We start from the raw sequence: 12,424 nt of genomic DNA on the forward strand, positions 1-12,424 counted from the left end.
GCATATACTTATGTTTGATATTTTTGTATCCAAAGAAATACCACAATTGATACTAAAATGCTTTTTAAAATCAGAGAAAAACACATATTTTATAAAATATTAATATCTGGCTAGTAAAATTTTAACTAGTACTATTAGTAATGCTGCAATTTTACAACAGCAGTTAAACACACTCCTCTGTACAGTGACAGGCGATGTGAGTTTCAGCAGCTTCCATCAGATCTTCAGTTTTGCTCTGATTTGCAGAAAGGTTCTGTTTGAAGTCTGAAACAAAAGCATCAAATTATACTATAGCAACTGAAACACATCTGTCAAATATTATCTGAAGGTAGATGAAGGTCTTACTAGAAGGCAGGCAGTAGTATCCAACGGTGATATGACTAGTCCTGTTTGGCAGACAGCCAGGCAGACAGCGCAACACAGGCTCAACAGAGTAGCATTTGGATGACTGCCTATCTGATCTTTGCTTCTCCAATTTCACAGTTTTAAGCCTCATGCGACACTCTGGGGAAGATGGTATACAATAAAAGAGATTTATTGGAATGGCTTATCGTCATAAAACAGTTACACTTTATTTTGATAGTCCACTTTAGACATATACGTACTATACATAACTTTGTACCTACATGTCAACTACATGTCCACTAACTCTCTGAGTAGACTGTTATAGCAGGCTTAGGGTCAGTACAATAAGTTTCTCATATTCAGTATGCTGTATGTTACGAAACCATCAATATTAAGCAGACAGTCTACTAAAGTTCTAATGACTGCTAGTTGACATGCAATTACTTACTGATAGTGGACTGTCGAAATAAAGTGTTTAAACCTAAAACACTTACGACTGGCATCATGGCAGCTCTCAGCAGTAAGCACCCATGAGTGAGCAAAGCTGACTGAATTTTTGGTCAGGTGTCCGCTGGGTGTGCGAAACTCCTGTCTGATTTCCCCATCAGCTTTTCCACAGAGTCCACACGTCTGCCCCTTCATCCAGTCCACAACATAAACCTGAAAAATCCAGGAAAAATAGATATTTTTAGAAATATCAGCATTAAATTCTCAAACAAGCACGTTGTAGCTTTAACATCTATAATGTTTTTTTGTAACGTCAAATGAAACTCTATAACTGCTGTTTAAATGCCATTATTTTTCAACTGTTTTATTGTTTGACTTACCATCCACTGGTCACTGGCATAATAGACCTCTTGAAGACCATGACCTGGGGCATAGAGAGCGATACCTTGACCTTTCTGCTTAATTCGTATGGTACCTACATTGAAAAATTTACAATATAATGTATCTAATAAATGTACATGAAAACACTGCAAGAATCTGATTGCTAAAGGCAAAGACCAGGATCACAGTAAAAATCTTAATTCATTAGAATGACATGTAATTCTTGTATTTGTGGAAAAAAAAAAAATGTCAAGAATAAAAAAAGGTTAATTGCTGATGCAAGCAACAGATTTTTATTCCAAAATAATGTGGAGAGAACGTCAACCTGTTTGGTGTTGGTACGAAATGTTGTTGGTTGGTATTTCAATTCCATTGATTTTAACTTTCACTGCACTCTTCTGGTGGTACATGTCAACATCACTGTTGTGGAAGAAAGCTGAATATTGAATCTAATTTTGTATAATGGAACTAGTAATATCAGTAAGCTGAACTTACATGTCTGCCACCTTAATGGTTAGGTCTTCATTCTCAAAGACATTGTCCTTTTTCATTAGGACTGTGAATTTATACTCTGAAGTGCAGTCTTGAGCTACGACTAGGTAGCAGGAAAGAGGAACTTCATAGTTGTACTTGTTATGGTTGAATGTAGTCAAAGTGTTTCTGATCCTACTGCATTTAACTAAATAGTGAAACAAATAAAACTTTTAGTAAAAATAATATCTATTCATAAAACAAAAGATCATCACATTTTACTAACCTGAACTACCCTCTATATAAAGGTTTCGAATTATGTTTGTGACATCATTTTCTGGATAGGCCTGTATACCCTCAAATGGCAAAGCAATTGGAAGAACCACTTTCGACATTGACAAAGTCATCTGCAAATTCAAAAATCTTAGAAAGTGCTTTCTAAATGGCCTAGTAAACAAATCATTAGATTGTTGCTCACTTTTGGGGTCTTAATAATGATGTCCAGGGTCCTTTCTGTTGGAACAAGTATGATCAGTTCAATCTGCCTGTCAGTATTTTTTTCATAGTTTATAGCCAATCCAGTAATTTGAGCTGCATCAGGAATATATTCAGCCACCCTTGAATGGGAAGGGAAATGTTAATATTTTGACATTTATGAAGTGGAACTTTTACAAAATGAAGAGTAACCAAACCTCTTGGCATAGGTCGTGATAATTGGGGACAACTTCTCACACTTGACTTTAACACTTGAACCTTGGTGGCCAGTATCCGCACTGATAGTAATTGCATATTGTTGGCACTCTGCACCCCATGCAATCCTTGCCTAGATAGAAGCAAATTTTGAATGCTTTTTGAATGCCTGATGTCCAATTCTGCTCATGTAGTGTCACCATCCAGCAGAGAATTAACACATTTGAACCAGCCAATCAATGTCTACAAACGTTTAGCCAAGTACATTGGGGCAGGTTGGAGCTAAACTCTGCAGTTTATTAGTCTTCCGGAAACAGGATTGGACACCTTTGACATAACAGAGAAAAATAACTGAAATTCATTTCATTAATTTTTTTACCCCAGCATTGTGCTTGCTCAACAAGGCACCATCAACGCACATCTTCCAGTTGTCCTTCACTGCAATGGAGACCAGAATGATCTGAACCCTTGATGTGGGCTTGTCTAGGTAAGCAGTGAGCTGGTACCCCAACAACTTGCGATCAACTCTCACAACACGTGCAATGATAGAAACCACTGGAGGAACCAAGTCTCCAAGGAACCTAGACTGCTGTCACATAGACAGATTTACCACTTAATAAAATAAAAAAAATAGAATAAAAGGGTTTATCAGAAATCAGCTGATAGGTATGATGAAACTACATTATACCTGAACGGGCTTGAAACTTTCACTGCTTTGTCCACTGGAGATTTCCTAAAGTTCCAAAATAATGCAAGTTATTTCCTTAATTCCAGGTACACACTACACAATTTTCCCCAGATTTTACACTTTTCAGCATTTGTTTTAAGGTTAGAACCCAAAAAACAAACAAACAAATAAAAAAAATCAAAACAAAATAGGCATATCTATCTATAGATAAAAATGATTGTGCACATGAGTGAAGATATCTTGAAATATCTATGAAAATATTTTATATGGCTTAAAATACTGGAGTTACTGTTCCTCTGTTATGAACCGTGCCTCTGCGGCTCTCTCCAACAGCCACCGGAGGGAACCTTCTCCTGAGTACTAATCATCCCAAACTAAATTACCTATCATGCCCCATACTTAGGACTAATTACTGGCCCAGGTTTAGCCCATTACATCCCCTTTATAAACTGTACTCTGACTCTTGTTCGATGCAAAGTCTTAATCTTGCACTGGCTGGTAATGCTGAGCATTTATACCCCACGACAGATTCCCCATGTTGATTCTGGTCTGTCTAATGTTTCTTTGTTTGCCGTCTGGCTTTTGACTCTTTGCCTGGACCCTGCTGCCTGCTTGTTTATGATTCTGTCTCTGTCTCCTACATCTTTGACGCTGTTGTTGATGGTCTGCCAGTTAGACCATTCTTATTAAAGAGCTCGCAAATGGATCTGAACGTCTCTGACTCCTCATTGCTTTCTCTTTTCACCCTCCAGGATCTTCCAGATTCTGCACAACTGCCTTCACCTTGGGAGTGTTCAGGTCGGGAAAGCTGATTTCTTTAAGGAGTTTTTTGGCAGCTCTTGGACCTAGTTGGACCTCTAGCTCTAATCCCTCAACAGCAGGACCATCAGCTGTCAATAAATAAATTATAAAATAACACTTTTTAATAACAGTTTTATGAAATTATGATGATGTGTATATTTGATTTCAAACACTTGCCTCGAACTACGTTAATATGTACTCCATGCTGTCCGATCATGTTATAAAGGGTGGAGTTTTTTATGAAGGTGGCATCACAGGACAAAACCTCCATGCATACATTAAATCCAATGTGAGGTACAACAGAACAAAGAGTTCTGTGAACTGGAGCGCTAGTCTTTAGTTCAGGTTCCTCAGCAGATGCCATAGCAGCTTCGGTGGTTTCAAATGACTGTGCAGTGATTAATAAAGAAATACATTTTTAATAGTAATAGCAAAGAAATTTAAATCTTATCTTACCAAATCTCCTTGTGAAGAAGCAATTGTTTCTTGGGAATGTTTCACAACTACCGTCTCTGGTACCATTGGCGTAACTCTCTCCACGTTGGCCTCTTTGATATTGCCAGCTGCTGCCAAAGTTTCAAAACTAGTGTGAGACAAGAATCGCAAAATGGCACATCAGTAATGCGACAGACTGTGGTGAAAAGATTAACAATAACACTGTTTTAAATATTCTGTACCGTGCTGTTAAAGCATGCACTGGAAGTATGACAGGAAAAGTCTTTATCTTGAAATTCGTTTTTGTGATGTCAAACTTTGCCTCCATTTTTAGAGGCAAAAATGTATGGATCTTTCCTTTGGCCATAGATGCAGCTTGAACAAAACCAGTATTCAGTCCCATTACAGCAAACATCTGTAAGGCAATGCTTGGTGAAACTTCAGCGGTTAACTTAACGTCTGTCTTCATCAGATGAGCAACACTGATGGTTTCAGTTAAAGGTGGTGTAATAAGAGCTTGGACTGGACATGTTGACAAAATAACACAAAATTTTAATTAAAAATGAAAGTGCATCCTCTATTTATGCTCCATTTGCATAATCTGTATTTCCAATTGACAATTGACTGCTGTACTTTCAAGACTCGTACCCTTCAAATTAGCAGCAGCCACTGCAGCAGTGTACAAACTAAACTCCATAGGTACACCAGCTACTGATGGAAAAATGCGACGCACCTCTGTCACCAGCAGGGGTTTGGCATACTGGAAGGCAATGCCATTCTGCATTGCTTTAAGAGCTTCCCCTGCCAGCTTAGGTATATAGCCTCCAGAAGCAATCTATAGAAAAAATTTGATGGTTAGATTCATTTTTAGCATTCTTCTCAAAAGTTTAGAAAATGCAACTTTGCAATGCAAATTTGTTTGTTTTCTGGGTTCATAAGAAGTGATATTACCACAATACACCTGTATTACCTGTTCAATAACTGTATTGTTGACAACTGCAAAAGCAATCTCTTGTCCGAAAGCTTTCACATAGATCGAGCCCAGAGGCAGCTTTTTTGGCAGGGATTTAAATGTTTTAAGCTGCAATATAGCAAATAAATTTCAAAAATATGTAACTGTTAAGAAACAATCCCTGAATCTGATTTATAACTCGACACACTTACAGCTTTAAGAATTTGTTTCATCCTTGGCAGCCTGTCCTCATTCAGAAACTGAGATTTCAGAAGAGCCTCTTGAATTCCGTCAGATCTAATGCCAACCTGAAAGTACTTCAGTAAGGTTGGGTAGGAATTTAGGAAATTAATACAATTTTTAACTATATTTTTACTCACCTCAAGAACATCAGCAGCAGCTCCAGCCAAGTAAGCACGTGTTTTAGCTACAACTGCTCTGGGCAGGATGGTGGCAGCATCATTAATGATGAAGACACTACCAGCAGCTCCAACCATAAGCGGAACTAAATAATCAAACTAATGGGTAAGTTTTCAGAAGAAACACCATTGAAGATTAACATAATCTTCTTACCTTCATAACCATCCAAGAGAAATGCTTTGCTGTAACGAAAGCTAAGTTTGTCCAGTTTTGGGCTTAATATCTTGATGACAACCCTGGAGGCCGAGGCACTAAAAAAGACCAATATAGATTGTGGACATAGAAGTTTTAAATCTATATGTTGCAAAAACCTTTGTCGCATTTCATAGCGTAAACTCACATTAGAGAAAACTCAGGGTGTGTGCTCCTTGTCAAGGCTTTCATGTGTGAGTACCCAAGACTGGCCACCTGTAGATTAGGTTCCTTTAGTAGAGCACGTGCAAGAGTAATAACCAGGCCCATGCTTGGTTTTGTCTCAAAAAGCACAATCCATGAAACCATACGCAGCTCTGGGTGGAGATCTTTGTTTACAAAAATCTGCAGAACTATATTCTGGATCTGAAATGCAATGAAATAAAAATTTTTAACTCCATGGGTTCATGGGTCTTATATGCCAAAACGTTTTAGATTCTCACTAAGCAAAATACATTATTCAACTCTTTGGCTGTTGTTTTGTTAAAAAGGGAGACATATAAAACATTCTGGGTAGTGGGTCCTAGGGACTGGAGCTGAGAAACCAATGTTGAACTCAGAATCAGTATGACAAAAAGCATGACTCAAAAATATCTGACTAACCAGTTTGGGTTCCTTTTTGGCAATAGCCTTTAGAGCCAAAACCGCACCCACTTGAACTCTGGTTGGAAACAGATGTATATGGTTCCCAAATACTGGTAGAAACTTTGTGATGTATTTAATGCTAGCAGGGTGACCAGCGTTGCCCAGTACTTTCAGAATTAAGATGATCTCTGCAATGTCAGCCTTAGCAGTCGCCTCAGGAATAGTCTCATGGAATGGCTTGAAAAAAACAGGAACTTGAGTAAACTCCACATATAGTCAAGTAAAACAATTTGTGAATGATCGCATTTACCTTCAAAAGATCCACTGGGCATTCAAGAGATCTACTGCAGTACCTGGCAATCATTGTTCCATAGCCAAGCATAGCAACCTTACGTAGAACAGGTGTTTCTTGAACTTTGTGACTCAAAGCCAGACCCTTTGTTGATTACAACATTTCCAAAACAGGTTCAGAGGATATTCGGCAAACTAGTAAGTCATTTAAGCTATGCATAAATCATCATATATAAGTGTACGCACAGAGTACATCTTAATGGTGTCCAAATTAGCATTGACCATGTGCACAGTGGACAGAAGAACCTGAGTGAACTCGGGTATGGAAAGTTTGCCTGCCAAGAAGGCCTTTTTGATGAATTTTAATGCAGCTAAGGTGCCAGCTGCAGGAATGGCATCCAAAATCCATTTCCTTAGAAGAGTAAAACAAATGCAATCTGCAAGGCAATCTGCAAATAGCTGTTTTAGACTATTAAAGTGAATATTGTGTACCTGAAATTTGGTCTGGTTTTAAATTGAGACCAGATTCCTTCAATAGCATCCATGGTTGCAAAACGCAAAAGCTGGATGAGCTGAATAAATTTCAGAAGAACATCTTCATGGACTTCTTCCAATTTCTTTGTAGCCAGATGATCCAGAGCATCTACTATCTTAATGAATAACAATAAAACAAGAACAGGTCAAATATAACTATATTAAATTTATATTAATAATAATAAGACCTATGTCCTTACTTCAGCCTGTGGATTACTTATTCTCATGGGCTGAATTGGACTCCAAAAAGCCTCTGTGCTAAATTCATACTGTAAAGTTCCACGGGCTAAATATTCAGCACTGATTGGAATTATGGGAGATACTGTATTGTGCAGAAAGGTCAAAGTTTGTCTGAAATATTCACAAATTTACCTGGGTTACCACACAAACAAAATGAACACAGATATAATTAATTCCATTCAAGACTGAATAAGAAAAGGTTTTGCCTTGTTTCCATCTGGGTAGCATCATGGATCTCATATAGAGGTGTAAACTGTTGATACTCTTGGACTGTTGCTTCAGTAATCATAACACCAGCTGGAGTTGGCTTCATGATGTAGCTGTAAGTTGCAGCTCCAGAAAGACTCTTTACCTTCTGTTGGATAATACAGTTTATTGAATATTTTAGTTTTTTTTAAAGGTCACAGAGCAAATGCGGCACCTTTATGAACCCTGAGTTGAAATCCTGGAAATGAAAGCATTGGTAAGAAATGTTTGACCTGACCTGTTGACATTCAATGCACTTTTCAATGTAAGTCAAGCCAACATCCTTCATTATCCTCTCATGGCAAAGTGTAAGATCTCTAGACTTGATGATAGTGGTATGGTTGTTTCCTTCATCTTCACTGATCAGATACTGCGTCTTGCAAATGCCCTGAACTCCATCCTACAAAAAGAAGACTCGTATTGAAGTTCTAGATTCATTCCATTGATAATCAAACTTAATTTCATAACCATTCTCACCTCTTGAACCTCATAGATGTTCTGGGTCTTCTTGAGGTTGAGCTGAAAGATGTTCAGAATTCCCCTGTGCAGGTTGATAACAGTAGTTGGCACCACAGAAGGTGTGAAAATCCTTCCAACCACACCACTGGTGTACTCAAACTTAATTGGAATCTGAAGCTGAGCAGCCAGTTCTGAGGTGAGTTTAGTATCGACAAATGTATCTGTGGGCCAGATACCGCTGTACTCAAACAGCTGAGGATTTGAAAGCTGAAACAAATAGACAAACTTTGAATAATTATGTGCTATTTTTCAATTATATTTTGGGTCCACGTTGGCATTTATTCTTGCTGGTACCTTAAGAAGGAAAATATTCTCAGTCGCAGCACTGATGGAAACCTTACTGTTGATCTTAATGCCAGCTCTGGCCAGACCTTCCTGGGGAAGACCACTAAAGAGCAAAGCCTCATATTTGTACACGTACGTCTGAGTGCCTGCAAACTCAGGAACTAAAAGTGCGGAATAGCATTTTAAATAAGTCACATAATAAAATCTGATTTTGTCATTGTTAAACACATTAGTAAAATAGGATTAACCACTTTACTTACCAAGATTCACATGTTGACTTGCTGAAATATCAGAAATTTTAATGTTAATTTAATATAAAAGTCTGCATTGTCTATTAAAACAGCATTGCAGGTTACTTACCCACAAGGGCTATAGTCAAGGCCACGACAACAGTTCTCATGGTCAGCGGTTGTAGAAAAAACCCATGTCTGTTTTAAAGTCAAGCTTTTGCTGGCCAAACTCTGATGTCAAAATTTATGATTAACCAGCTGTTTAGCAGAGCCAACCGGTTATGTTCCTGCTCCTGCCAGCGCATTGGTACAACATGACAGTCCACTGTAACTTGGACTTTAGTACTAATACCAACTACTAAAAACAATCAGATGTTATTCATTTATTTTTTAATTAATTTTTATTAATTTGTTATTATTTACTTATTTTTTTAGACAATCTACCAACAGTAGGTAACTTTGCATCAAAATGTTAACTAGCAGTCAATGGAGTATTATTAGACTCTAGCACTTTATTTTGAAGGGTTCACAACATACTGACTGTAAGAAACTTTGCAAGTATAAAATTATTCTACTAACCCTAAACCTACCCTAACAGTCTACTCTGAGTTAGTAGACATGCAGTTTCAAATTAATGACACATTTACAAAGTTACTTGTAGTTAGTAGAACGTCTAAATTGGACTATCAAAAAAAAATTGCACAATGACTGGCTGACTGTGCATTGTTCCTTGTCTGTTGGATGTCTACTTACCAATAAATAAATGAATGGACATCAAATATTGATTTGTGCCATACTAATTTTATTATACAATTAGAGTCATACATGCAATCACAGTGTAGGAAATCAGCTGCCAAGGTCAGTGACATACTATTTTGATATACCAAATGCAATAACATGATTAGCTTACCAAAGGCAACAGTGTGTTATCTGAAATGTACGGAGGCGTAGAGGACATGCTCTGTTTGATATTCATTGTTGGGGATTGAAGATGCATGTTTCGTTTTGAAACTAATGGTGGAATAATGAATGTCTTGATTGTCAACGTCTACTTTCTGGGTGAGTTCAGACGGTGCAGTGTTATTGTGCACAGAGTCATGCTGATAGGGGAAAAACAGTAAGAGAAATGTCAGCATTTTTAAATAAATGTATGTAAAATTTAATTTATTGTAAGCTGTTCTTACCTGAACCTCCACCTCCGCTTTTTCAATCCTGTGGGTTTTAGACAAGGTACACATTCTCCTCCTTAAAGAAACACAGCTATTTAAATACAGAATATAGTCTAATATGTGGTCTGAATCTAATTACATTATTTTAGATTTTTCTTTTTTGCGTTACATTATTGTATTTATAACATTTTTATTTTAATTGTAAAATATTTGCAAAAAAAAAAAATTGTTTTATTGCATATTTTACTATGTTTTTTTTTTAAATATTTTTTAAACATAGATAAAATTTTATAGTTCATACCACAGCACTCCTATGAGTACAAGAGTCAAAAACACACATAGTATGACTGCAGTGTTGCGTAGCGCCCTGCTCTCCTTAAGGTCTGTACAACATAGATATGAATAATATCTGAATTAGAAACTGCAACTGAAATTTTGCATTCGCATGCATCATGAGAGATGTGTTACCTCCTACAGCACAGGAATACTGTTGAAGCTCTTCACTGCTGACTGAGTCCAGATACAGCTTGTTGACTTTAGTGAATCCATCTGTTACCTGTCGTCCGTTCTTGTACCAGATGTAAATATGATTGTAGTTCAGAGTGCATTTAGTTGAACAGCTTAATATGACTTTTTCTTCTTCTTGTGCATTGGCTGGGTTGCTTGCCATCTGTGTATCTGAAAACCAGAAGTATTTCAAGGTCAGCCTAACACTGAATTTGACTGACACAGGAAAGTCTCATTCATCGTGATCAGTTACCTGTAACAGTAAGAATGACTCCAGGTGATCCTGAGTATTGGTTTAAGTCAGTGATGATCCTGAATCTATATTCTCCAGAGTCACTGATCTTGAGATCTTTGATTCTCAGTTTGTTCTCCACATACTCCACACGACCAGAAAACTGATGCTCCTCACGCAGATCCTTGAAGTCACCAGGCTGACCGTAATGCCAGAATGTTTTATTTACAGTATGACCAGGGGGATGTGAGTATGTGCTGGAAATCTCTACAGTTGATCCCACCACAGCACAGACTCTTCTAGAGGTGTAAGTCACATCCCAGCAGCTGCTCTGAGAAACACCTGAAAGAGACACATCTGAACATCTGAAAAACTCACACTTTAAATGCATTTGTTTAAATATACACATGCATGAACAAATGGCACCATGCAGTGTCTATTATATGAAACTCACAAACAGAAGAGGAGGGATGTGTACGATGTGAATAAAAAGAACAGGAAAAGCTGCCAGCATCGCTGCTGACTGACACAAATATGCTGTGGGATCCTGTATATCTATGCCTTCCATCCTTCATCCAGTAATAAAGTCCAGAGGTCAAAGTGCAGGAAGAATCACAGGTCAGTTCTACTCTCTCATTTGTCGGATCTGTAGATGGATTGATCCTCACCTGCAGGACTGAATTAAAGTAAAAATTATGAAATCTTCATCACATGTCAAATAAAAACATCTGAAGTGTTAAGAATCTGTGTTCATCTTCACATGTGACTGTTAGATTGACGGCTGCTGAGCTGAGATGTTTAGCTCCATCCTTCATGATGAACATGAGCTGATATTCTCCAGTGTCTGTCTCTCTCAGGTCTGATATTGTGAGTGTTGAAGGGCTGCTGGAGATCTGATGTTTCACTCGTCCTGAGTAGTCTGAGTCTAAAGTCAAATCTTCAGGTTCATTGTTGTTTCTCCAGTTTTTACTTTGTTTCTCGCTGAACCAGAACACAGTTTTGATGTTGATATTGGAGTAAAGGCATCTCAGTGTCACTTCTTTCCCCTTCACAGCACAAATATTCTCTTCACTACATCTCACAGACAGCTGCTCCAGTGTTACAGAGCCTACACAAGAAAACATTTAATTATAGAGTTTGCATACAGATTTTAGATCCTCTACTGTTCAAATCAGAAACAGTGCATTCAGACAAAACTGCTGCTCACACCTATTGACTGTTGCTTAATCTACATTTTAAATACAGTCTGTTTTAAATGTATCTATATGCATTATTTTTTTTAACAGAAAATCCTGTGAAACCAACAATTGGACCAATATTCAGCTCTATTGAAAAGTTCAAATGATCTGAAAAGGTAACTCCACCCCAAAATTAATTAATGAATTAATAAATTAATGTTGCTAATTATTTAACCTCATGTTGTTTCTCATATCTTTTTGTTTTCTTTGCACACAAAACGTATTCTTATAGCTTCATAAAATTACAGTGGAACCCCAGATGTCACAAGGATTATTTTATCCAATGCAGGCTTTTATTAAAGCGTGTTAAGGCAATTGCTGTTTATGGGTCAGAGATCTCTTGGAATCAGGGCATCTTAGATTTATGTTCTGAAGGCAACTGAGTAACAAAATCCAAAGACAATGGTAAACCAGGTAATAAACAATTAGTACCAAAAAAATTTAAATACAAATTATTTGGATTGGTATCCTAAGGTGAATAACATGATAACTCTCTAGTAAAGACTAAAATCACTGTATCATATGT

The 12,424-nt window shown here is 37.4% G+C and overlaps 1 protein-coding gene across 1 annotated transcript; it reads right to left on the reverse strand.

Annotated features, from left to right (window-relative positions):
• Positions 1-163: 163 nt before the first annotated feature.
• On the reverse strand, positions 164-8,922 carry vtg8 (vitellogenin 8). Its single transcript, XM_043223905.1, has 33 exons — positions 8,883-8,922; positions 8,783-8,803; positions 8,532-8,683; positions 8,196-8,444; positions 7,957-8,118; positions 7,679-7,827; positions 7,433-7,583; positions 7,191-7,348; positions 6,945-7,110; positions 6,718-6,843; positions 6,426-6,644; positions 5,971-6,188; positions 5,784-5,881; positions 5,591-5,715; positions 5,423-5,518; positions 5,220-5,339; positions 4,907-5,093; positions 4,501-4,780; positions 4,280-4,406; positions 4,001-4,211; positions 3,806-3,912; positions 3,541-3,687; positions 3,023-3,067; positions 2,714-2,923; positions 2,337-2,467; positions 2,123-2,261; positions 1,931-2,051; positions 1,669-1,852; positions 1,499-1,593; positions 1,173-1,267; positions 840-1,005; positions 346-504; positions 164-264 (listed from the first exon to the last, which is right to left on the reverse strand). Exons 1-33 carry the CDS (start codon positions 8,920-8,922, stop codon positions 164-166), a joined length of 4,755 nt encoding a protein of 1,584 aa, XP_043079840.1.
• Positions 8,923-12,424: the final 3,502 nt, after the last annotated feature.

Source organism: Puntigrus tetrazona, chromosome 22, assembly GCF_018831695.1.
Source record: "Puntigrus tetrazona isolate hp1 chromosome 22, ASM1883169v1, whole genome shotgun sequence".
Taxonomy (NCBI): domain Eukaryota; kingdom Metazoa; phylum Chordata; class Actinopteri; order Cypriniformes; family Cyprinidae; genus Puntigrus; species Puntigrus tetrazona.

What these genes read in the sequence shown, in the direction of transcription:
- vtg8 (XM_043223905.1), bottom strand. Translation starts at nt 8,922, where the DNA reads ATGAGAACTGTTGTCGTGGCCTTGACTATAGCCCTTGTGG. An exon ending in TCATTATTAAGACCCCAAAA is followed by an intron (nt 2,052 to 2,122) that starts GTGAGCAACAAT and finishes TTGAATTTGCAG; the next exon opens with ATGACTTTGTCAATGTCGAA. An exon ending in ACCATTAAGGTGGCAGACAT is followed by an intron (nt 1,594 to 1,668) that starts GTAAGTTCAGCT and finishes CTTCCACAACAG; the next exon opens with TGATGTTGACATGTACCACC.